Source organism: Paramisgurnus dabryanus, chromosome 8 (genome assembly GCF_030506205.2).
Source record: "Paramisgurnus dabryanus chromosome 8, PD_genome_1.1, whole genome shotgun sequence".
Classification (NCBI taxonomy): domain Eukaryota; kingdom Metazoa; phylum Chordata; class Actinopteri; order Cypriniformes; family Cobitidae; genus Paramisgurnus; species Paramisgurnus dabryanus.
The window spans coordinates 23,371,278-23,399,141 of NC_133344.1; the positions used below are offsets into that span (position 1 = coordinate 23,371,278).

The 27,864-nt window shown below is 38.5% G+C and overlaps 1 protein-coding gene across 2 annotated transcripts in view; it reads left to right on the forward strand.

Annotated features, from left to right (window-relative positions):
• Window positions 1–27,864, forward strand: part of dph1 (diphthamide biosynthesis 1) — a 100,746-nt gene that overhangs the window by 41,485 nt on the left and 31,397 nt on the right. The window contains exons 3-8 of one of the 2 annotated variants that reach the window (XM_065281046.2): window positions 8,444–8,490; window positions 12,510–12,631; window positions 17,867–18,021; window positions 18,631–18,752; window positions 26,858–26,926; window positions 27,510–27,666. In XM_065281046.2, the coding sequence (XP_065137118.1) occupies window positions 8,447–8,490; window positions 12,510–12,631; window positions 17,867–18,021; window positions 18,631–18,752; window positions 26,858–26,926; window positions 27,510–27,666 (669 nt within the window). In that variant the 5' untranslated portion in view covers window positions 8,444–8,446. The remainder of the gene's footprint in view (window positions 1–8,443; window positions 8,491–12,509; window positions 12,632–17,866; window positions 18,022–18,630; window positions 18,753–26,857; window positions 26,927–27,509; window positions 27,667–27,864) is intronic. The other variant, XM_065281045.2, reaches the window with a different exon arrangement.

A 27,864-nucleotide genomic window follows, 5' to 3' on the forward strand; every position in this document is an offset into this window, starting at 1 on the left:
CTTCTTGGACAACAACAAACACATGGATTGTAGACAAGAACGACATTATCATAATTCCTCCCGCTTCGGACTCACAACCTGTAACAGGAGTTAGCATTGCATTGTGAGCAAATCTTTCAAACATGGTAAGGAGCGTCACATTTCTGGCTGACGTCAGAGGTATTCAGGCCAATCACAATGTACAGATTAGCTGGCCAATCAGAGACACAGAGCTTTTCAGATCGATGAGCTTTGTACAAAATCAGAGCATTTGAGGAAAGCAGTATATCTGGAGCTACAAAAATTTACAGTATGTGGAAAATAATGTCCGTTTTAAACCATAAACCACGCAAACACATTGTGTTATACCAAATACACAAAATAACAATGTTTTTTTAGCAATGAAATAGGCGCACTTTAACACATAAATCAGACAATGGACCAGCAATTTTGTGTAATTCCTGCTGTTGTGATCTTGACTGGGTTTTGAAGGTAAAAACTGAGACCAAGGACAGTCAAGAAAATGATACAACACTGACATACTACAACGCTAGGGTCAACCGAAGGCAACAAGAAAAAACATTATTTGGTTGTTATTGCTGGTTACAGACAGATGGTCTTCATGATTTAGTGGATGAGGACATTCTCATTTTTTTTCCACAGTATGCCCACACGTGAAACACTGAGAAACACTGCAAGTTTGATATCCGGACAACTGTTTATGCAGTATGCTAGGATATAGATAGTCTCGTAGATGACAGACATAGGCTAAAAGCCACACAACTCAACACAACAAAAAACAAAAATATTGATTTCATGTGATCATTAAATGAGTCCTTGTTCAAATTACAGTTCAATTAAGGTGGTAGCTCAGAAACATAAGATGAAAGGGTGATGTGCATTAGGTATCCTGTCATCCTCAATAGAGTATCTCTCTCCAGGCCTGAGTTTCACCCTGCAGTGGACTAACAGGATTTCATGGACGTGTCACCCAGCCAATGATCCGTCCCCTCCAGACATTGAGACCTGCTCACACAAGAAGAAAGCCACTAAGCTGTTTTGAGGCCAGCTTTTCATCAAATGAGCAGAATACATATATACAAACTCGGTTCACACACAGCCCTGTTTTAACCCTGGAGCTAGTCTGAGGGTGAACCTCAATTCACAGCGGCACACAGCTGGACAATTACATTGTTTTCCCTTTTAATAAATCACTTTGTCACCATTGGGGTCTGAGAAAACCTTAATCTTATGTCATTTTTCTCATTTGCTACATGAAATCATCTTACATAATGTAAATTAAAAAGTCTTGTGAAAATATAACCTTGATATCTTTAATATCTCATAATCTCCTAATTACATTATTAGACTTTAGCCTGGATATCACGGATAGGGTCACAGTTGACAGCAAAAAGAAGAAATATGCAAAAATGCATTACTGATAAAGGTTTCTACTGTATGGCTTTGTAGACTTGATTAAATTGTAATAGGTTTAGCAGGTAGCATAATGTTTTTTGTTGCGAGTATTTATTGAGTATTGCAATGGGGCTTCAGAAGTATAAAGTTTGTATACTCTGGAAAACAAGACTAAAATGCTGAAAGTCCACAGGGATGGGTTTTTTGACACTCATCACTGATCTAATATTAGTCTTTGTGCTATCAGAGCCTAGACCAGTGAGACTAAACACACAATTGTTGAAACAAAGCGGAAGGTACAGCATTGAGTCACTCAAGGGTTTGTGTCCTGGGCTTTCAATGTCTAAACTCAGTTGCTTATTTGTTTGTTTGTCGTAAGTCGCACATGTATATTTTTAGAAACAACTCTAAAATACATTGCATTTGTCAAAATTATCTATTTTTCTTTATGCCAAAAATGATTAGTATATTATGTAAAGATTATTTTGTATGAAAATATTTTGTAATTTTTTAATGCGTACATTGTGCTTTGCTTTGACGAATGCCCAAGTAGCGCAAATAAAGCTCGCGTTGATTAATACATTGTGCTTTGTTTTCACGAATGCGCAGGTGGCGCGGATGAAGCTCGCGTTGATGCGTACATTGTGCTTTGGTTTCACAGATGCGCAAGTAGCACAGATAAGGCTCACGTTGAGGTGTATGTTGTGCTTAGCTTTCACGGATGCGCAAGTGGCGTAGATGAAGCTCGCGTTGATGCGTACATTGTGCTTTGGTTTCACAGATGCACAAGTAGCACAGATGAAGCTCACGTTAAGGTGTATGTTGTGCTTTGCTTCGACGGATGACCAAGTAGCACGGATGAAGGTCGCGTTGATGCGTACATTGTGCTTTTTTTTGACGGATGCGCAAGTGATGCAGATGAAGCTCGCATTGATGCATACATTGTGCTTTGCTTTCACAGATGCGCAAGTAGCGCAGATTAAACTCTCGTTGATGTGTACATTGTGCTTTGCTTTCACGGATGCACAAGTAGCGCAGATGAAGCTTGCGTTGATGCGTACATTGTGCTTTGCTTTCACGGATGTGCAAGTTGCGCAGATGAAGCTCGCGTTGATGCGTACATTGTGCTTTTCTTTGACGGATGCGCAAGTGGTGCGGATGAAGCTCGTGTTGATGTGTACATTGTGCTTTGCTTTCACAGATGTGCAAGTAGCGCAGATTAAACTCGCGTTGATGTGTACATTGTGCTTTGCTTTCACGGATGCGCAAGTAGCGCAGATGAAGCTCGCGTTGATACGTACATTGTGCTTTGCTTTCACGAATGAGCAAGTGGCGCGGATAAAGCTCGCGTTGATGCGTACATTGTGCTTTGGTTTCACAGATGCGCAAGTAGCACAGATGAAGCTCACGTTGAGGTGTATGTTGTGCTTTGCTTTTACAGATGCGCAAGTGGCGCGGATAAAGCTTGCGTTGATGCATACATTGTAAATGCTGCAAATACAATTAGTTGGCTTTAATTTATTTGCAAACTGTGTTAAAATTAACAACTAAGGAAGCCTATTTAAAATTCTTATTTTAATATTGCTTTTTTTAAGGAAAAGTAATGGAAAAGACAAACTACTCTGTCTAGGTGGGTCCTGGATTGAAAAAGTTTCAAACAACTCTTTTCAACCACACAGTAATGTTATTATTTCTTTCTACATTAAATGCAGTATTAAAAATATTTAAAATATCACAGACGTACTGGTATAATAGTTCACAGTTTACTTATAAACACTAATGTCTACGATCGGGGGCAAACACCTTTTTTCACCCAGTAATAAATTGTATATTTATTAGTGAGTTGTGGAAACTTTCAGATTTATAAAAAATAATTCAAACCAATGAAACTTTTTTAAAGAGATTTCTGCAATTCATTTTTAAATTATGTTTTTTTATTTAATTGACATTCAGAATCGTAGGAGAATCGTGGTCTTCATTTGAAACAAAAAATAAAGATCGTGATTCTCATTTTTCTCCAGAATCCTGCAGCCCTGGTTTTGTGGTCCAGGGTCAAATATTTTTATTTGAAATATAAAGAGAGCTTTTTGAATCATAAAGCTGTAGGCTGTGTCTGTCATGTCTTCAGATATCTAAAATATGCTTATATACAGTATATGACAATTACACCTTTTCTATCTTCGTTTGTCCGCCATATTCCAGATAATTATTGGTCAGAAAGAACAATTCAAACCTGTTCATATTTCAAACTGTTTGCTTTTAAAGGCTTTTTAAAGAAGAGTTTTGCTCCTCTATTCACAAACGAGACCATGGCGCTAGCAACCCCTCGCTCACGCTGAGCTTTGATGAAAGCGCTGTCAAAGCCAAGTAAAGATTTCACTTCTGAGAGACAGAAGAAACAGCTTGAAATGGATAGATCCTTTTCCACACACAGCACACCCTAATGTTCATTAACAGAGAGAGCGAGAGATGCTTGGTGGCGCTGACCGTTCCTGCAGGAGCGTGACTTTGTCTCATCGCTCTGATGGAGTGAGAGGAACGTGACAGAGACACATGAGCTGTCTGTAGAGCTTATGAGAATGTGTGAGAGTGAGACACTGAACCTTCCTACGACTGTTATAATGACATGGGGTAAGAGTCGTGGAAAGTACTAACACTTACATTTACATAATGTGTTTTTGTCAGATGCTTTTATGAAAAGCGTCATACAGTGCATTACAAGGTACCTTTTTATTTAGTATGCGTTTTTATTGGGATTCGAACCCATAACCCTGCAAACGTGGTGCATTTATGTACAGCTTTTGTATCCACTGTAGCAGCACAACGTCTGAGAAAAGCATCAGCATGTTTGTCCCCTTTGATTTGCTTTGCGTGACTGCATAACATGTGACTCGAGCTGGCTGCCGCAGAAACTGGAATTAACAAGCCTTGTTATTGAGATCACAGACTTTGCAACATCTTAATTGCATCTTAATGACATTTCAGCAGAGATGTTTCAGCTGGAGCCAGATAGCATGACAGAGAGACGGTGGATTTGATTTAGATGGAAGCAGAGCTCAACTGCAGACAGGGGTAGTAGTATCTGACAGTGACTCTTACATCCTGCGGTCAACATTTCGAGGGGTGCACGAAGCACTAATCACAACTAAAACCCTCATCTCGTTCTCTCTGAGCCGCAGTCCCAGCGGGAACGAGAACTTGATCCACACTTCTGCCCCGTAATTACAGCGTCATTCCCAGGTAGGGAGCGCTATCTCGCTTTAACACGAGCTCTGGTAATCTGACGCTGAGAGTTTATATTAATGTATTTCCGTGTTTCATCCGCCAGCCCAGCTTGCCTGTGTTAATCGGATACAGTGCACAAAAAAGGAAACATGACACGGAGAGTTAGTCATCAGTACAGATTCGCAAATGCCTTTGACTATAAATGCATAAAGTGGCCCCAATATGCATTTAAGGAAGCTATTGGTTTTTAATATATTTGTCGACATTTTTTTGAAACACAATGCTGTAGCTAGTTATTCTCTTTTTGAAATGCACCTTCTGTGTTGGAATATCTGTTTTTGTTTGGTTTGTGCGATCCTGCCCACTGCCAATTTATCCATTAGTGCATTATCAAAGCTCTGTTGCCATTTATCACGGTTTCTTAAATGAGACCACAACTGCCCATAAATGCGACCCTCCAAAATGAGCCACAGATTGAATCCACACGAGTGGGTTTGTAATTTGCAGACAACAAAAACATTGCAGATGTAAAAATGAGCAGATGAACTTAAGCTTTCCGTTGACGGCTGCACTCCTGCATGTGTCTGACAACCTGAGAGGGTGACGGGGAAAAAAACCATCTCCATTATTTTGAATTTAGACTCCGCTACCAAATTCAACTGCTAGAAGTCAATGTTACATACAGCTCCTGTAAAGGAAAACATCACCGCTTTTTCAATATTTTACTATGTTCTTACCTCAACTTAGATGAATTAATACATACCTATCTTTTTTCAATGCGTGCCCTTCATCTTTGTACAGCGCGTCATGAATGTGTTAGCATTTAGCCTAGCCCCATTCATTTCTTAGGATCCAAACAGGGATGAATTTAGAAGCCACCAAACACTTCCATGTTTTCCCTATTTAAAGACTGTTACATGAGTAGTTACACGAGTAAGTATGGTAGCACAAAATAAAACGTGGCGATTTTTTTAAGCGGATAAAAAAGGAGAACTATATTGTATGGCGGAAGATAACATAGTTTGCAGCACTTTAACCTCGGGCGCAGTAATATGGAAGTTTGAGCAAGAACTTCAATATTTGACTTTGTCTAAGTCAGGAGTGATGATGTTACTGCGCCCGAGGTCGTTGTGTTCCTCCGCCATACAATATAGTTCTCATTTTTTTCTGCTTAAAACATACTTACTCGTGTAACTACTCACTTAACAGTCTTTAAAGGGAAAAAATGGAAGTGTTTGGTGGCTTCTAAATTCATTCCTGTTTGGATCCTAAGGAATGATTGGGGCTAGCCTAAATGCTAACACATTAATGCGCTGTACTAAGATTAAGTGCACGTATAAAAAAAAGATAGGTACGTATTACTTTGTCTAAGTTGAGGTAAAAACATGGTAAAATATTGAAAATATTTTCCTTTAAGCCTTTAAACCAAGCTTTGGATACTCATTGAAATAAAACATCACTACTAAGAATGTAATATCTCACTTGTTTTTCTAATAAAAAGGCACAATATAAGACTCATGCAATAAATCTCCAAAAATCACTTGCACAGTGTTATATATTTCCTTCAAATGTGCTTTGATGTCATACATCGATTGATCTGTGCAGCGTTGTATGTGGAAGTAGTACTTGAAGTGTCTAGCCTGCCACTATGTTGTGCAACACCGTGAGCTTATAATGTTTGGGTTATAAAACCTTGCCATTACATCATCCATGAACATGATTTGTGAGTCTGTTATGTCGATTCGTATTGACAGTAAAGGGAGAGACTACAACTCCCACCATTTCACACTCTCTTACAGCATCATCAAGCTATGGCGTTGTTGTTTAGAAACTTCTACTAGTGTAAATTACATGTGCCTTTAAATGAGGAGTGAATGACTTTATTTGCTTGTTAAACAGTCTGTGGTGTTTCTGGATTTAAAGCACAATAACATTTACATATCTTAACCATTTTCAAAGCATTACCATTAGCATAAAGTACAAAAACATTCTGGCTCATTTTACTTAGATTTTCATTAGATTATTGCCTATTTCAGGAAATTATTCATTGTCGTAAGGAATGGTTGCAGCTGGCTCGGACAGAATGAGGGGGAGATGTTTGCTGTTACACAACAGTTCTTTCTGGTTTTCGAATCTGATTGGCTAAGAGCCCTTCCCAGCCATGTGATATTCTACTGATAACATAACAGTAACCGCTTAACCGTTTGTATCATTTCGCCACCTACTGGTCATTTTAGAATTAGTGAGGGAGGCTTCTTTAAACACTTGAGCTGTATGGTCATCTCTGACTGGAAAATGCTGCCACCAGAGCAGATGGTCACACATACCGTATTTTCCGGACTATAATGTCGCTTTTCCATTGCACAGTACCCCACGGTTTAGTTTAGTTTGGGTCAGGTCAGCTTGCTTTTGGGAGCTTTTCCAATGGGTGCAGTACGTAGTACCTGATACTTTTTTTAATACCACCTCGTTTGGGGTTCCAAGCAACCCGAGCTGATACCAAACGTGACGTGAAAACACTGTAGATCACTGATTGGTCTGAGATAATCGTCACTACCAGCGTCATCGCTAAAATGTAAAGCTTAGCTTTGCCTAAGTGCTAGCTTGCACTGTCTCGAGCAAACATGATGTCATCTGTGCTCTGCTTGAAGTTCCCAAACTGCCTTTTAGCGATGAAAAACATCCACAGGCTGAGAATCAGGAACACCATACAAGTTTTTTCCAGACTTGCAGTTTGTAGCGGCACATTCGCAACGCACATGCGCATTATATGTGTATATGCAACTTAAATGAGGATCAGCGAGGCGCATCGACTGAAGACGCCACGGGTGTTTGTACAGAAACTGTCATGTGATAAAGAGGTAGGGATAAATACGATGTGCAAACATCTTTGTGGTGGTCAATTTTGATTTTGTGGCGGACTAAGAAATAAATGAATGTATGGGGATGTCTAGCATTCTAACAACGCTCTCACTTGTATGATACAGCAGCAGGCAGCGCAAATATAACGACACGCCTTTAATCCCTCCCACTGCGAAGTGATACCAAACTCGATATAAAAGCTAACCAAGCCAAAGTGAGGTGAGCTGACCCGACCTGACCCAAACCAAACCTTGGGGTACTATGCAATGGAAAAGCACCGTTTTTTTCTTAGTTGGGCTGGTCCTGCGACTTATAGTCAGGTGTGACTTATATGTCAAAATTATTTCATATGAACCAAGAGAAACCATATAGCCTACAGCTGCAAGAGTCGGCTCTATGCTGCTTCTGTATTTATGTAATTCAATGGATACAGTTATGTGGAATGACTTCAGGAGCTTGTTGAACTTGATTTGGCTTGTCGTGTTAATTTAGCCTATTCAGCCTCCCAGGTATGTTCTGTATGGTACTGTGTGCGGTGAATAAATGTTAATGTTACCTTAACATGTACGGACCCCTATTCAGCCTGCTGTTGTGTGAGCCATTGTTTAGTTGTATAACTTGCCTTTCCAGATTAAATGTCTGTTCTTGGGCTTAGATTTTCTAAATAAACGCGACCTATAGTCCAGTGCGACTTGTATATGTTTTTACCTTTTCAAAACGCATTTTTGACTAATGCGACTTATACTCCGGAGCTACGTATAGTCCCAAAAATATGGTACACATCCACGGGCACAAAGGCTTTTTAAAAACATACTTCTACTTGAGCGATATATACATTATTTAGTATTGCTTAAGTCACTGAGTATTTTTAGGACAACTGTACATGTGTAGTATTATTATAAATCATCTCTTCTGTGTATATCTTGCATTTTGAGCATGTCATATCTTCTTGTGAATGCAGAACATGCAGCAGATGCGCATAAAGAGAGGGACCTTGATGAGAGAAGTGTGAGCAAATGACATCTACTAAAGCAAATATTTATTTACAAGATGAGTTCTCCTCCATCTCTCTCTCTCTCTCTCTCTCTCTCTCTCTCTCTCTCTCTCTCTCTCTCTCTCTCTCTCTCTCTCTCTCTCTCTCTCTCTCTCTCTCTCTCTCTCTCTCTCTCTCTCTCTCTCTCTCTCTCTCTCTCTCTCTCTCTCTCTCTCTCTGCTTCATAAGCAATAGCTGCCTGCCTGTGTCCTTCACATGAGAATAACTGTGTGTGTTTGTGCTTGCGGGGCAATGGGTTACAGAAGTAAGCCATGCATGAGAGACACATGAAGAGAAAGGGGGGATAACTTTGTGTTTGAGTGTGTGTGTGTGTGTGTGTGTGTGTGTGTGTGTGTGTGTGTGTGTGTGTGTGTGTGTGTGTGTGTGTGTGTGTGTGTGTGTGTGTGTGTGTGTGTGTGTGTGTGAGAGAGAGGCACACAAGAAGACACCCTGAGTGAATCTCACGAAAAACATGCCTCGGTTACATTTTTAACAGTAAAGAAAAAATGTTTTGCCTAGCGAAAACAAGGTCATGGAAACCTGGAGAATTTTAAAATGATATGTAGACCTGAATGAAAACTTCACATTGTTTTAAATTAAATATTTCATATTTCATTTTTCAATGTCATCATTTAAGCGACCTTTTTCATTGCCGTAATCAGAGGTAGAGAAATTCTAGTGTTGCCAACTCTGCGTTTTTCCCTAGGAAGTGGGCTAATTTTAAATGCCCGATGAAACTCACGTATGTCCAAAACGGTTACTTTCTGGAAGTGAAAAAAACACCGTATTTCAAAAGCAGCAATGTAGCGTTGTCATACTTGGTACAGCATCTTTATGTGTAACCATATTCTTGCCAGTGTAATGATATAATCCCAAAATTGAGTTTAAATGGACATACGTGCATATTTTACAGTAACCGTGGTCGATACAGGTTTCTTCTTCATTAATTAGAATGGCCAAGTTGCGTTTCATATTGACAGATGAATATGCTCAGTTTATTAAATAGCATATGTCTTAGTTTATTAAATACGCTTAGTTTATTTAATATTAATTATACATTTAATAAATGTCTCTTGCAAACTATGAAGGGACAATGAATCAATACACTGACATGGTAATGCTAGACAGATACTTTGTTTGCACAGTCCTACCGTAATTTTGTCACTCGTAGACATACGTCTGGCGTTGGGGGAAAACGTTTACCATGATAAAGGAAAGTCATTGTCTCACCAAGCTATGTTTATTTGGCTATCCAGTGCTGAGCTTCGATTAAACTGAGAGACCGGCGAGATGCTTCCACAGGGCGGGAGATACGCGGTGTGATTGACAGCTTTGACACCAAATGGATATACGTGAAAATCAGATGACATGATTTCACAACGTTTCATTGGCCATTTAGATATGTGAAGCATACTGTATACGGAAATGAACCTGGACATTCAATCCGTCGAAAAATCTCAAAATCTGCAAAATGGACATACGTGGTTTTCGTCGGACAGCGACGATATGCATATTTTGGGTTTTGGCATTTGGCCTAAGGTCATTGGGATATTTTTGATTGCCCCTCAGACTCGTTTTGTTACGCAGACCTGGCAACCCTGAGAAACATTCATAATTCAAAATATCGTAATGGTCCTACAATTCCCTTTTTTTCAGCATCCATTGAATTTATTTCTTTTGCTCTTGTGGGTAAATATAAGAGGCATATTTTTTGATAGTTTTTGTCGGCAGATTCATCATTCAAGCAAAAGGAAAAGACGGGGTGAGACTGAAGGGCACGACATGCCGAGGCTAACCCATACACGGATTGCCAGAGTGAGAAAGAGATTCTGTGATACATGGAAAAATTGCTCCGTCCAGACAGGAAATAGAAATAGTAGGTTTGCCCGACCAGACTAGGTGTGTCCTTGTGTTTGTGAGCACTCCAGACGCTGATATCTGCATAGACTGTACTTTTTTTGTTCAGGGTTGGCCAGCTTATAAAGCTGCAGTCTGAACGTAAGGTTAGAAGGTGAATTCGGCGGAGGGGTTTAAAGAGACTAGTCGTGAGTGTATGTGTATGTGTGTGTGTATATAAAGAGAAAAATGTGTCTCTGTTCTATTAATAATACCTGTCCTAAATGTGTCTGCTTCCAGACAGCCAGCTTACTATACAAGAGCTACGGCTCTCTTCTCATATCTCATTCTCTCGCTCTCTCTTTCTCTCTCTCTCGTTTTCTCTCATAATTTATGTGCTCTTGTCTCATGTTTATCCTGCATTTAAATTTCACACAGAGGAAAGGCAGGAACGCGCCAGTCAATAGATGTGCTAAGGCGACCCCTGCACAAACAAACAAAAACAGATCGTTGGCTCTTCAAACAGCTCCTCAGAGATGCACCTTGTTGTCATTGTCCTACACAAGCAAGTCAAGGGCGAGCTGTAGCTGCATCTCTTCACAGTGTGCTGTACTGGAGATGATTGGCTCTCCACATGATGGAGTTGCCTGGTAGCATCCTCCATTGACGGTTTTGTTTGTTGCCTACTAAGCACATTGAAGCTAAAATGCTTACACATGGTCCATCTGATTTTTTCCCATTATTTGTTATGAGAAATTTTTGTGTCTGTGAAAATTAAATTATTTAGATGTTTTTCCTTGCGTATTTGTGACAGCCAATCACAACCTGTATGATTCCGTAAAACTGGTCCTGTCATAAAAATCTCAAGACTTAACTTTCACCGATGCCTATTTATCGTCAATTATTCTTCATTCATATTGATTGAAGTACACCAAAACTGAGCTGTTAAAGGATTAGTTCATTTTCTTAAAAAATCTAGATAATTTACTCAACACCATGTCATCCAAAATGTTTTTTTTTTGTTCAGTCAAGAAGAAATTATGTTTTTTGAGGAAAACATGCAGGATTTTTCTCATTTTAATGGACTTTAATGGACCCCAACACTTAACTCGACAACAACACTTAACAGTTTTTTTCACAAAGTTTCAAAGGACTCTAAACGATCCCAAACAAGGCATAAGGGTCTTATCTAGCGAAACTATTGTCATTTTTGACACGAAAAATAAAAAATATGCACTTTTAAACCACAACTTCTCATCTTCCTCCGGTATTGTGATGCACCAGCGCGACCTCACGTAATACGTCATGACGTCAAGAGGTCACTGATGACGAATGCGAAACTACGCCCCAGTGTTTCCAAGTGTGGAGAAAGAGGACCGTTCGGACGTTGTTGTATGTGGAATGATACTAATTAATGTCTTTGTGTCAGTTTATTGTTAAAAATGGTCCGCAAATGTGCGTTTCATATATGTAACATGTGACTTTTCTACGTCACTATGCAATTACGTAAGGTCGCGCTGGCGTGTCACAGGACCAGAGATAGACAAGGAGTTGTGGTTTAAAAGTGCATATTTTTTTATTTTTCTTGTCAAAAATGACAATTGTTTTGCTAGATAAGACCCTTATGCCTCGTCTGGGATTGTTTAGAGTCCTTTGAAACTGCAACTGGGTCCATTAAAGTCTATTAAAATGAGAAAAATCCTGGAATGTTTTCCTTAAAAAAAAAATCTTCTCGACTGAACAAAGAAAGACATCCAAGTTTTGGATGACATGGTGGTGAGTAAATTATCTGGATTTTTTTTTTAAGAAAATTGACTAATCGTTTAACCTTAGTGTTGAACTTTAAAGTGAACATTAGCCTTGTTATGTGAATGTTAATGTTTGTATAGTGCGCTGTCATCTGAGGGTTATTTCAGATGTTGTACAGACCGCACTGAGCGCATCCACATGCGGTTGGACTGCTGCGATCGGGCTCTTACGGTTAGCGGGAGCCCACTTAGCCAGAGCCCTGGCCATCTGAGTGACATTTCCGCTTTTGAGCGATTGATCGGTTGACTGCATGTACACTTCATTTCACTTATGGCTTGATTGATTGTACAGTAGTTGCTATAGGGTGGGGATTGAGTTCGTTGATTGGTTGTTTGTGTTTTTTTGTCAGATTTACAGAAGCGGACACTCTGGTGATGGGAGATGTCACTTATGGGGCCTGCTGTGTGGACGACTTCACTGCGCGTGCTTTGGGAGCCGACTTCATGGTGCATTATGGCCACAGTTGTCTCAGTGAGTTATGCACACAAACACAATCGTCATTAAAGGGATTGTTCATCCTAAAAATGAAAATTCATGTTGTTGTAATCCTGTTTGATTTTCTTTATTTTGTTGAACGCAAATTAAGATAAAATGCTAAACGATGGTAAGCACACAGTTGAACGCTACCCATTGACTTCTATAGTAGAAAAAACAAATGATCCTTAAAGGGACATTACACTTTTTTCAAAAGATGCTCATTTCCCAGCTCCCCTAGAGTTAAAACATTTGATTTTTGCAGTTTTGGAGCTGATCTCCGGGTCTGGCGGTACCACTTTTAGCATAGCTTAGCATAATCCATTGAATCTGATTAGACCATTAGCATCGCACAAAAAAATAACCAAAGAGTTTCGATATTTTTCCTATTTAAAACTTGATTCTTCTGTAGTTACATCATGTACTAAGACCGACGGAAAATTAAAAGTTGTGATTTTCTAGGCAGATATGGCTAGGAACTATACTCTCATTCTGGCGTAATAATCAAGGACTTTGCTGATGTAACATGGCTGCAGCAAGCATAGTGATATTACACACTGCCTGAAAATTTCAAAGGGGACTATTTTGATTATCTCTCTAGAAAATCACAACTTTTAATTTTTCGTCTGTCTTAGTACACGATGTAACTACAGAAGAATCAAGTTTTAAATTGGAAAAATATCAAAACTCTTTGGTTATTTTTTAGCGAGATGCTAATGGTCTAATCAGATTCAATGGATTGTGCTAAGCTATGCTGAAAGTGCTACCGCCAGACATGGAGATCAGCTGAATGGATTCCAAAACGATACAATTCAAATGTTTAACTCTAGGGGAGCTGGAAAATGAGCATATTTTCAAAAATAAAGCATAACTTCTAATTTTGTGTTTTACTGACGAAAATACGTTACTGTATTTATTATTGAAACAACAAGAGGGTGAGCGATGAAAGAATTTTCACACATTTATAACTTACACGCCCTTACTTTAATTCTTATGCAGCTTTGCTCCACTTGTCAACTTTCTACATTTCTGCGGTTTCTCGTGATCCGTTTCAAGGTCTTTCATTAACGGTAAATTCTACAAGGTTTTTTGAAAACAATTACTGAGAAAGGAGACCAAATGATCTCCAGGGGTCCTTTAAGAGCAAGCTGGAGACAGTGGGTCGTGATGAGGAGAAGTGGGCTTGTATGGATTTTACTTTTGAAGTGCTTTGCCGAACTGCTCTCAATAGCTCAGTGTGGTAGCTGGTCCGAGTTGTGATGTGTAAGGGATAGCAGTCGTTTTGAATGAGCCTGCCTGTACGTTTACTCAGCAGATCAATAGCGAACATGCATTAAAGTTGTCCTTTGAAAAGCTTGGACGTGCCAACCAGGAGGAGGCCGTTCCTTCACCTCCCGCTGTCCGTCAGCAGCACAACATACAGTAGAGGAAATGCTAAATCAATACGGCCAATATATCTCTAGCAGAACAATCACACCTCTCCCAAATACCAGAGCCGGCCAAGGGAATATTAATCTAATCTTGCATCTGAGGGCCAAAGACTGCGGCAGACCACACATACTTGTGCACACATATACACAGACAAACATAACATAAAGATTTCTGATGCAAAAGCCGCTAAACGCCACTTCTGACAAAAATGAGATAATGATATTGACTAAATGCACTCGGCACGTATTATACACCTGGTGGATAATAGCGGTATTACGGATTGCCGGAAAAACTCTTCATTGGCAGGGAAGCTTTTCTCTTAATTGTCTTGATAACTCGTCAATGGCAGGAAAGAGTTAATGACTGTTTAATTTGCTTATACTTTTTAGGCATTTACAACAAAAGTGACACACAAAGTAGTATAAATTATGACTATTTTAAAAGTAGTTGACGTATGTGTGTTCAGGATGATATATGTTCAGGCTGTTCTGTGTGACTGACACGTCTTTGTAACATTATGTGGAAATGAAAGCCGATGACACACAAGTTATAAGTTATTCAGACTCCAGAACAAGATTAACGAAACTCTACCTGTATCCATCGTTTCCTGTTTCTATAATCATAATTTAATTTTTCCAAAATAAAAACATTTCAAAACAACTATTTCATAATTTCCCTGTAAATGCTTTTAGGCCCCATTTAATCTAGAATAAATAGTCAATGAAATTGAAAGAGGAAAGAGCAGTTTTTCTATTTCATTGACTTTATGAAGCTCTTCAAACATAATATTTTAACTCATAGAGAGTGTTGTGTGTTTGTTTGTGTGTGTGTGTGTGTTTGTGAGGGATGGAGATGGTGAATGCACGTCTCTTATTGACAGAAGCTGTAATTGCAGTGACTAAGTGCTCTCAGTCTACTGTGCTAATTGGATAAGAGAAATGGATCGATTCCACTTAACACCAGCCTCCTCTCTATCTTTTACTATTGTTTATTAACACCTGCAAACAGACGCTTCGGCCAACATGTGTGTCATACATGTGTGGAATTTAGATTCTGACCCACTTAAACACTTAACACAAAACTTTATTGCCACAGTCAGTAAAATCCCTCTCTATCTCCCTCACCATATGGTATTTAGTCCACAGCACTGTGCTTCTGTTATTCTCGCTCTTTTTGTTTTAATTTCTTTCTGTGGAATGATATTCCAGTTTTTGGCAAGTTATCGCCCTTCATTTTGGTTTGATGTGTTTCATCCCCAAACCCCAGTATTGCACATATCCCTGTAACGTCTTTTAAATGCATGTATTTTAATCTTAAAATTATTATTTTTTTCAGTGTAATGTCCACTTGGTTCAATGTGCTTTGTGGCTCCTTCAAGCATTGCTGTTTGTTTGAGCAGTGTTTATTGGCAAATCCAACCAACAAGCAAGAATTGGAAGTTGTATTTTAACATAATAAATGCTTGAATGCATTCCACTTTTTTAAAAATATGCTCATTTTCCAGCTCCCCTAGAGTTAAACCAAGGGGACTATTTTCGGGCAGTGTGTAATATCACTACGCCTGCTGCAGTCATGTTACAGCAGCAAAGTCCTTGATTATTACTCCAGAATGAAAGTATAGTCCTAGCCATATCTGCCTAGCAAATCTCAGCTTTTAATTTTCTTTCGGTCTTAGTACATGATGTAACTACAGAAGAGTCGAGTTTTAAATAGGAAAAATATTGAAACTCTTTGGTTATTTTTTAGCACGATGCTAATGGTCTAATCAGATTCAATGGATTGTGCTAAGCTATGCTAAAAGTGGTAGCACCAGACCCGGAGATTGGCTGAATAAATTCCAAAACGGCAATAATCAAATGTTTAACTCAAGGGGAGCTGGAAAATGAGCATATTTTTCAAAAAAATTGGAATGTCCCTTTAAATTTAAAGGTGCAGTGGGGAGGATCGCTTGACAGAAAAGCAATTTAATATACATAGCTATATTTTCAGTGGTCTATAAAGACTTTACACAATAAATTGCATTGTTTTTACTATCTTACTGTGCATTCAGACCGCCACCGGCGAGAGCGTCAATAAAAGCTCTGGCTGTCCAGACAACGACGCTAAAGAAAAGTTGTAGTGGACGCTCTGACGCTCGAATGCATTCTCTGAACTCCTCTCAGGTGGAGGTTTCCGCCTTCCGATTGGTTGCCGGTGAACATTTCCGCCTTCCGAATGGTTGCAGCCGAACCGCGTCATATCTCAAGCTGATTTCAACTCTCCTCGACGCTCACTCTGTATATGACGTGCCGCGCTGCTGCTCGCCGGAGCTTGCCGCCGGCTCTCATTGAAAGTGAATGACTTCCGTCCACTTTGACGCTCTCGCCGGTGGCGGTCTGAATGCACAGTTAGAATGAGCCATTTTTATCTTCATACATCGCAGGTCCTGTTACATTGGAGTCACCATTTTGCATCGCCATGTCTCTATAGACAGTTTTAGCAGTAACAACATAAACAAATGGCTTTCGTGGAACACACATAACTTCCGATAAACTCCGCTAAGAATCAAAAACAACAAAGTCCTTTTAGTGTATTTTATTTCTGATAACAAGCAAAATAAACAACAAGATTATAAAAAACTACACTGAGCTACTGTTAGTGTGTAAAATGTGTACTATATAATGTATACAATCTTACCTACAGATCGGCTGCCAAACCTCCCATCAAATAGCGGTAACGTTAGTTCATGATCGTCGTCTTCCTTTGTCTTTCGGAAACCAAAACATTTGTTATTTTGTTCCAGAGTTCAGTTTACAAACAGAGAGCGGAAGTTAAGTTCCGGTTAGACGCGTAATCGAGTCACCGCTCGTGCGTCCGATGAAACCATCTATAGTAGTCCTAAATAGACAAAATGCTCTCGTTTCGTAACTATGTTGTCTCAGTCGACAACATGTTTGTCCTGTGGCTGCTACTGTGGCTTCTCTATGTGCTTCGAAAGAGAAGGGTGAGCGATGGACTGGGCCTTTCATTGCAATTCGCCATCTTACCGCTAGATGTTGCTAAAGTCTACACCCAGCACCTTTAAGATCAGATGTTTGTATACATATGCAACCCAGTCTTTGAAGGTCATTTGTTCGACATAAAATAATCCTACATAATGTAAAGAACATTCTGTGAAAATATGTCCTTGATATCTCTAATATTGACTGAGCAAGGTCATGTGTTTTCTCGTAGATGTCTCGTGTTCATTTACTGTAGGCTACCTGGAAATCTACTTCCTGCTTTGTGAGAAATGATTTTCTTCCTATGTTCCTCCTCATTTAAACCTCACTGTCTGCACTCTTCCCGTTCTTTCATTTTTAAACAGGCTTCATGTTTAAAAAGCTCTCTAACAGTGACATTTGCCAAATAGCAGTGAAATGGACATTAGCAGGAGCTTTACAGAGAATGAAGCAAGGGCAGCAATTATGACCATCAGCGGTAAATGATATACATTATCATGGGTGGAGAGTTAAGCCCATCTCTCTTTTTCAGCTGTACTGTTGTGGTTTAAAACAAATGGCATTACTAATAATTATATGGTTTACCCTTTTTATGTGTTATTATCTGTAGGTCCGATAGGGGCTCAGACTGAAAATGGCTGCATTTATTTTTTTTTAAGTTCTAAAAATGACTTTTTATGTAAACTTTTGATATCTGTTTGATAAAGTCGACTTGCTTATATTTCAGTCCGCACATTGAAGCGGGACCAAAAATGACACACGCTACCCTCAAAGTTACACATAGAAATACCCACTAATGCATTTTTGTGTTTATCTTTAGTCCCTATAGACTCTACCGAGGGAATCAAGATGCTGTATGTGTTCGTAGACATCCAGATTGACACTGCCCACTTTCTGGACACGCTCAGGTTCAACTTTCCCCCCGGCCACTCGCTCGCCCTCGTCAGCACCATCCAATTTGTTGCTGCTTTGCAGGTGAACTTTCACCCCCGCCTCTTACTTTATACTAACTATACCCTACAGTTAAAGATGTTTTCTGCTTCATTTATTGTCTCTCTATCACTTACCTTCCTGCTTCAAGGTCTCTGAAGTCAGACGAGGCTGTGCGTCTATATGTCTGTATGTGTGCACCAATAATTGTATATGTGGGTGTGTTACGTGATCTTAAACATGGTTAGACTTTATGTAAATAAATCTATTAAATTCACTATCCTGCTTGAAAGGCCTCCCTAAAAATGGCCTGTGTTGTTTCTGGAGGTGTGCACAGCCTGTGTGTGTGTGTGTCATGTGTGTGGGCCCGGATTTGGGTGGGTGCTGGAGGTCATAGGGGTGTGAATACATGTGCTTGCTTGATTGCATTTGTTATTTCCTTCACTTCGCAAAAGAAAAGTGTAACTAATGTCCTGCCCCCATAACATTATTTCAGCTCCTCTAGCCTTAATTATTTGGCATTGGTTTCTTTTCTTTGTTGGAAAGAAAAGCTTGTAGGTGTTAAGGGAAGTGTAGATGATGAATGTTTCTCCAGTCAGATTTGTCCCGCTGTGTCTCAGCATCACCTTTGCTTTTTATTTCCTGTTTCTACAGGCAGCCAGTGCGGAACTGAAGCCAGATTACGAGGTGTTGGTGCCTCAGTGTCGCCCACTTTCTCCCGGGGAGATCCTCGGGTGCACCTCACCCCGTCTGGAGAAGCATGTCAACGCTATCATGTAAGGACAAAACATATGTGCACTTAAGCTTATTTGAAAAGAATGAATTTGTTAACGTGTTATTAACATTATTATTGCCACTAATTTTATTAACGTGCGATTAAGGCAACATGCAATTTTTGTTTGACCCTTGGTCTAGCCCATAGTTGATAAATTGAGACAGTAAATGTGACCCGAGCTGTCTAAATTAGGTTTTTTATAAAAATAAGAACATTTAGCCCTCATCTAGCGAATCCAATGCTCTAATTGGTCATTAAATATCTAACATGATCTTTTATTGTACATTTTCTGAGAGGTGTACTGTCCTAAATGCTTTACTAATGCACAAAGGATTGTTGTACATCTACTTGCGTCTGAGGTTTTGGTTTCGGTTTTAAAACATGGAGGATTTAGAAAATAGAGTGCAGGACTTGCTTGATGTTAAAATAGTTACTTAGAAAGATAAAGTTCGGGACCTGATTGATGTTTAAAGAGTTTTTAAGAGAGCCAAGACCTGAAAAGATTTTCCTCGTGCTTACTGCCACATCTGAAGCACGTGCACAGAAACATGAGTGCCCGACCCCGATAAATAGACATCTACACAGATTTACACTTAAAAAATTAAAATAATATCTGTTTTGACAAGAATTCACGCAGTTATAATCTGTTATGACAAATGGACAATGTGTAGTATTTTATTAGTCATAATCAGTGTATTTATTCATAAATATGTCCTCATTGGTGTCAAATGACTTCTGCCAATGATTTGACTTTTCTTTGTAAGCTTAGAATTTCTTCTCTTTATTTACATTGAACGGGCTTCCACTATTGTAGTTTGGCTTCCACTATTACAGTTATTATAGTTTGATATTATAGTTCCACCATATTGAAAAACTATAATATCAAAGAGGGACCAAAAGCATAGCCTACCGCAAAGCGTTTCCACAATACGTTTTCGTTCAGAACACGTGAACCAGCTGAAACAGACAAGGAGATCAGTGAGTACATAACGGCAAAATTACCAGTGATTTTAAGGTATGGGTGTGGTAATTTGTGTGGTAATTCTTGATGTTTCTCAAAATTACATTTGCTGACTGTCAATTTCAAACAGGTGTAGTTCTGTCATGTTTTGTCAGATTCCAACAGATCATTAATTTTTTTTCAATAGAGAATTTAAAAATATAAATAACACATTTTTGAAAATTTGCTCATTCCAACTCAATTTGCCATCACGGTGACAAAAAATGATGCAGCAGCAAATGGAAATGGAGAAAGAAAAGTGTTTTTTATTAAAGGAAATTTATACAAAACAATGGCTATGGTTCTGTCAAAAATGTAAACAGGCTGTTGTAAACATACATTTGCATTAAGCATATATATTTGTCTACACCTATGTTGATTAGAGGGTTAAAACCTTGAAAGTGTTAAATTATGGTAAATTTAGAACAGATAAAAATGTGCGATTAATTTGCGATTAATCGTGAGTTAACTCATGACAATCATGCGATTAATCTAGATTAAATATTTAAATTGACAGCCCTAATACATGCTGTCTACTAAGATCTTTTCATCTGGTCAGTTTTAAATGCACCCCAAATGTATCTTTTGCTGCTTATAGTATCTCAGAAATCATATGTGGGGTCAAACAGTTGGTTGAAAGAATAAAAATGATGTCTCGAATGTCAAAATCCTTTTAGTCCTTTTATGGGTGGTTTCCCGGACAGGGATTAGACTCGTCCTAGACTAAAATAAATGTAAGAGCTGTCCAAACTAAGAACAACTTGCACTGACATATCTTAAAATACATCAGTACCCTTTGTTTTTCCTCAAAATGCACACAAGTAATGTTTTTAGTAAGGCATGTTTGTTAAACTACTTATATTTCCTAAGTAAACTTAGGCCTAGTCCTGATTTAAGCTAATTGAGTTATTAAAATAACTGAGCTAATATTAGTGTTTGAAATGTGTACTATGTAATGTTACAATGTTAACTGCCGCCAAACTTCCCTTCACATGATCACCTTGATTAAAGTATTTAGAAATAATATGATGAAACCGTCTATATGTACCTGTATATGTGTTCATATGTGTATGTATGTATGTATGTATGTATAAGCTAAGTATAAGTATATATATATATATATATATATATATATATATACACCCCACAACTCATGCATTATTTTCAAATAATTCAAAGGCCCGGAGTCAATTATTCCTCTTATACCACGGTTACCACAAACATTGCTCTGGTGCCTATTTTAAAGACATTTGACAAGTTAGGTGTGCGGTTATCAGAAATTAATGCATACCCACAGAACATTTCTCAGCCAATCAGAATACAGCATTCAACAGACCCGTGGTATAAATATATATGGTGATGACCAAAATCATTTTTTATGTTTTTGTTATAATGTACTGCAGTGGTTCTAAAACCTTCCAGCGTGCGCCACCCCACAACTCGTGTAGGGTGCATTCCTTTGTGCCCCCCAAAGTAAATTTATGACATAAAACAATCTCAAACTTAGAATCTGAATTAAACAATGTATATGTAAATGTATACAGTTTGAGAACCACTGGTGTACTGTAAGCTCTGTAGTAACACTTGTATTTATAGGGATAAAATATAATTATTACTGTTATCTTTGAAATATCTATATGAATGTACTGTTTTACAAAAAAGGTGGAAAAAAAAACAAAAAAACACTTTCTGATTTTTATTCAGATGCCCAATTACAATTATTCACTTGCAGTCCTTGATAAAGAAATAGTTTTATTGGTTGAATGCTGCTCTTGATTAATTTCTAAATTCTGAGAGAAGTTGAATGTGCCGGCTCAAATTTGGCTATGTAAACTTAAATTCAATTTTAAATTCTTCACCAATGTTCAAAGTTGTAAAACGTTGGAAAAGGAAAGAGTCCACATAAACGATGCTGGATGATCTTTGAGACAAATAGACAGGTACATTTGTTAAGCACTGTTTATATAGTAATATTATTTTAGCTTTATCAAGTTTTTGCGCTATTTTAAGGTCTTTCTCTATAGGTAAAAGCATTATCCAGTTTCTGGAGCTTACAGTACATTTTAAACCAGGTTTTCTAATTTGATCCCACATGCTGAAGTACAAACTCCATTCCCGGTTTCTCCGTGTATTGACTCTCAACGTGAAGTCAACTGTGTAAATGGAGTCATTTGCTAAATTAAATCTGTGGTTTTGTTTTTCCTGATTTAGTAGTGCGTGCTATAAAGGAAAAATGTTTAGTTTCTTAAGCTTTCATCAAAATGTAATGACCTTCTTTTACTTTGAATCAACATTTCTGTTCGATTGATGTACCCAAGGCTGCACGGTGAAAAATAATATTTGAGCTATTAGTATTCTTCCCAAATATTTTGTTTTTACTTTGAAAATTTAGCACATTGCTCTTTAGTAAAGACCTTGTCAAGTGTTGTTTTTGAAGGTATAACACCAAGACAAGACGTGCAGATGTGTTTGTGAGATAATTTATGCTCTTTAGCATATATTATTACTAATGTTTATCCTCAGCACTATAGTGATGTCACTTTAAGTGGAAAACATGCTCTTTGTGTTTCTGTATTAGGGCTGTGGTATTGATAATGTGTATTGTTTAAATGCCAGGTCAGTTTGGAAAGTACCATGTGCTGTTATTTACATAAATGCAATTGTAAAAGTTTTTTAATAATTGAATAATCGTTGGAAACTAGTCACTAATCGAGTAGTCAGTTTTTGGACATCATGAACCATCTGTACATGATCTTGAGTCAGAGAGACTGTAGTGTTTGTATTTGTATGTTTTCTGCATATTAGAGAGTTTTTAATGAATGCTCGTGTGTGTCAGAAAAGAAGAAAGTTTATTGATGACTGCATCTCGCCTTGTTCACGCGTCTCTTCTTCATCAGAGCGCCTGTCAGCTGTAGACACACACAAGCGCCTGTGTCACTGACCCCCGAAATGACACAGCTATTATGCAAATACCCTTTTTCATAGATCATTTACTTTCATTTTTCGCTTTGCCCTCACCCTCTGCAACCAAATTAAAAACTTTTTCAGACACCTACGGCTCGTAGTAATGTGATGTTATATTGCCGAGCCAAATCACAACCATGTAATTAGCAGCTAATTAAAGCTTACACAGATCCTGACTTTCTCATAAGGAGTAATATGTTGGCCGGGGGTCTGAATAAAGTCCTAGGGAGAAGAAGATTATAGCTTTGTGCTGAGAAATTACACAGGTCCTTGGATGATCACCATCTTCATGCTATCTGTGTTTAGTTGAGCGAACCGTAAAACACTTTTTCTATTTAATCGAATTAGAGAAAATGACGGGGCTGAGGCTGTTACTGGAACTGGAACTGTACGGTACGTTACGGTTCGGTCGCAGAAAATGGTAAGAAAACAACTTGACGTGGGTAATCCAGAACTCCCCTCCCACTTGTGGTTTCTCCTGAAACGAAAGGGGTCTGCATCATTACTAAAGGCATAATGAACAGAACTGTCGGTGAGTGGGTCTATGCTGTGAAAATCAGTTTTAGGAACTGCAAATGGGCCATTTCTAATCTTGTATTCTCAGTAGTGCCATCTCAGAGAAATACATCAATTTGTGGCCATTTAAGTTATGCCGTTAAAAGCTGATCTGGGGCACTGCGGACAGTTTAATGCCTCTGCCATAACAGCAAAATTTGTAATAGAGATCCTTAAAAGAGACAGTGCGTGGTAATCCAGGAAAATTGGTGTTTTATTACGGCCACATATTAAGAGGGGAATGTGCGGAGTGTGGCATTTCACTGAACGGCTGCGTCTAAAATCTGCAAAAAGCTTCCTTATCAGGCAGCATACTGAGTTAGGAAGGTAACATGATGTCTACCAAGATCTTTTTGGTCATCTGGTCAGGTTTAAATTCACCACAGATGTATCCTTTGCTGCTTATAGTGTCTCAGAAATGGTGTGGGGTCAAACAGTTGGTTGAAAGAATAAAAATGATGTTTCGAACAGCTAAAGCATATAAAAATCAACACTGAGCTAACGATACTGTGTAAAATGTGTACTATATAATGTATACAATGTTCACTGCTGCCAAACCTCCCTTCACATAGCGATGATCCATGATTGCCGTCTCCCCTCGTCTTTAGGAAACCAAAACATTTGTTATTTTCGACAAGGTATTTGCTCCAGAGTTCAGTTTAGCCACTAATCAAACCATTAAACAAAAGCTGTGTCCCAATTCAAAAGCTGCGACCTTCTAAGGAAGGAAACTCAGAAGGCGAGCACTGTCTTTGTAGATGGCCTCCGAAGTCCATTAAGGAAACTGAAATGAGCCTTCAAAGGATTCATAATTTGGGTCCTGTCAGCGGGACACAGCAAAGATGTTTTTGACTTTAAAAATATTAATTTATTTTAGAAAATATGAAATGTTGATGTAGATTAAACTAACCAATAATATATCAAATTAATCAACCTTAGAAATATACGCAACATACACAGAATAATATTAATACAAAACTTAACTTATAATACTAAAGCAGTGACTTTTTTGCTAAATTCACACTTTTTTAATGAAGGTTTTAAATGTTTATTTTAAAATATCCAGTCTTTACAGGCACGCAATGAATCTCGGGATAGCCAAGGCTGTAAAGGATCCATTCATTCTATACTTAGCAGCGCGGATAAATATGAGGACGCATTTTGAGGCTTCATTTTAAGTAGCCTTCGATTTGGGATGGTTTTAATAGCCTTAAGATGCGCTGCTGTGATGCAGTCGCCAAAAAAAAAGTTCTTGGAAGGTCGCAGCCATCAAATTTGGACACAGCTAAACAGAGACTGGAAGTGAAGTTCTGTCCAGATGTGTAACCGCCACACCACACATGCGTCCGATGCAACCGTCTATACACCTGAAATTATTAGAGATACTGTGTAATTGATCTTTGACTGTGCAAGATCACACAGTATTAAAGAGCACCTATTGTCCAATTCACGTTTTAAAATTTCATTTGATGTTTAAGTGTGTATTAGTACATGTCACCAACGTAAATCTCTTTTCTTGGACAACAACAAACACATGGATTGTAGGCAACAGTTTACTTCCTGGGATTGGTGATGTAGACAAGACGACATTATCATAATTCATCACGCTTCTGACTCAGCCTGTAAGTTAACTCCTGTTAGCATTGCATTGATACCAAATCTTTTAAACATGGTAAGGAGCGTCACATTTCCGGCTGACGTCAGAGGTATTCAGGCTAATCACAACGTACAGATTAGCTGGCCAATCAGGGACACAGAGCTTTTCAGATGGATGAGTTTTGTACAAAATCAGTGCGTTTCAGGAAGTGAAATCTGGAGCTACTAAAATGTACGGTGGAAAATAATGTGTTTCTTAACCATAAACCACGCAAGCATATTGTATTATACCAAATACACAAAATAATATTGTTTTTAGCAATGAAATAGGTGCTCTTTAAGATGTTTAGTTATTATTCTGTGAACCATATAAAGAGTTCAGATGCAAAACCCTCCAAGTACTTTATACATGTTTTCTTGTACTGTAAATGAGCAGGTTTAGGTACAGTAATTATACTTTAATGGCAATGAAAATGTTATTAGTCAGTAATTGAAATGCCTTTTTTTTACAAATCTCACTTTAGTCATGCATTGTTGTTTGACGAGTGGTCTTTTGCAGCAAAACCCTCTAAGTACTGTACAAGCAAAAATCTTTACTTTAAGTCCTCAGTCACTCTTCACTGTCCTTTTAGAAAAAAGATAAAAGGCAAAAAAATTGGTCAATGTGTTAATACGGTGTTGTTCATTCAATTCGTCTTCAGTGCATTTAGAGGACTTTGCCAAAAAGGCGTTTAACAGATTCCGCCAACAAAGTATTTCCGGTTTAGGCGGATGTGAAGTGAAAGTGTTGAACATTTAATATGTCCCGAGGGCATTCAGTCAATATCATATTTTCACAATTTTGATGGAGGTGGCATTTAGCTGCTTTTGCATTGGAGCTTCTCATATACAGTACTGTGGAAAAGTCTTAGGCCACCATGCCAGAATTAGATTTGTTGTTTTTGCAATGTTATAGTGATCATATATAATTGTTTCTCAGTCTCTTTAATAGAATACATCCAGAAAATACAGGAAATGTGTATAAAGTATTTAAAACTGTATAAAAATGTAAACTGATGTGTCAAGGTTTTAGGGTAAACTCCCCTTCCACTTGAGCAATAGCAGGAAACTGTAGGATCTCTTAGACCTAAATAAAATGTTAAAGAAATTCGTGTTTTTTTTCTTCATTCTGCACAAAAACGCTCTTAAGACTTCTGCACAATACTGTATAAGCATCTCTTATATGTGAATAGCATGTTTAGTAGAGTTCTCAATTAAAAATTTATGATCCCTCAAATACTATGTAAACCTATGAGCTTCAACTGGGCAAATATGTAAAGCTCAGTAACATTATTTATAGATCTTATGGTATGACGCCGTGGAGCTTTGCATGGTTATAAGAAAACACCTTCATCCTGGGTACCTTTAAAAGGTCTCTGAGTCATTGACTCAGCAGCAGCCTTCGGTTACGTACACGGCTACCCGTGTGTTTGACGGGTAATAAAAATGAACAATAAAAAGTGTGTTTTATCGCGTGTGTGTGTTCCAGAGTGAGGGATGGTTGGTTGATTTTAGCCTTTGCTCCTGTGGACCCTGGAGGTTTCCACCCACAGTATGTTCCAGAGTGTTTCATAAATGTGTCTTAATTAGCCGCTCTAATTGTAGCTGCATTCCCCAAGGCGTCTATCAGGTTTGTCAGGTTAATATATACTCCTATTACCCATGGCAGATCTTCTCCTGTCTGCACCGCAGAGGATAATCGCAGAGTGCTCATGTGTGCTGTTTACAACATGACCTAATCATATCACATGGGTTTATTTGCAAATTATCTGGATTGGAGCCAGTCACCCTCCACGTACACGAGTCGCTTTCTTGCCTTGACTTTAGCGCTTGTAGTTCTCACTCGAATTGCTTGCTAGGTGCCCTGGTTTGAGAGATGTGTCCTGGTCTCTTGGTCAAGACACTTTTGTATAATTTCTCTCTCTCTGATAGAGTTGTGTTTGTGTCTATAGATATCTTGGGGATGGAAGGTTTCACTTGGAGTCCATCATGATCGCCAACCCAGAAATACCTGCATACAGGTAAGCTAATGTGCAGTGGTATACTTTCTCTCTCATTGGCCATCGCTAAGGCAGACATTACAATTACTGTAGCTCATGTTTACAGTTAAGGATTTGAACTAACCTAATAATAAATATTTTATTGGTTTTATAAATAACTATTAAATGCTGTTAATGGTCATTGTTAAAATTATTTTGTTTGTTAAAGGGGACATTTCACAAGACTTTTTAACAATGTAAAATAAATCTTTGGTGTCCCCAGAATATGTATGTGAAGTTTTAGCTCAAAATACCATATAGATAATTTATTATAACATGGTAAAATTGCCACTTTGTAGGTGTAAACAAAAATTTGCTGTTTTGGGGTTTGTCCTTTAAATGCAAATGAGCTGATCTCTGCGCTAAATGGCAGTGTCCTGGTTGGATAGTGCAGATTAAGGGGCGGTATTATCCCCTTCTGACATCACAAAGGGAGTCGAATTTCAATTACCTATTTTTGATATGTTTGCAGATAATGGATTACCAAAACTAAGTAACTGGGTTGATCTTTTATTTTATTTTCATGATCTGTCCCCTTTAATACCCTGAAATTTTAAATCTGCAGGTATGACCCATACAATAAAGTGTTTTCTCGAGAGTATTATGACCATGAAGCCATGAGGGCCACCAGACTGCAGGCCATAGAGAAGGCCCGCTCAGCCCAAAGATGGGGTCTTATCCTGGGCACCCTCGGCCGGCAGGGCAACCCTAAAATCTTGGAGGTGAGACAGTTTGCTGCATGATTTCTGTTGGTCTGTAGATGTCTATCTTTCTCAAGATTCGTAAGCTGTTTACCCAGCTCGCACCTGTGCTGAAATCTCACCTCACATCTTTCATGGACACACACCCTGCGGCATTCGGCTGAAGAGAGAGAGAGCACTGGGGGCCTTAATCGATTTTTCAGGGAAGGGCGGGTTTTC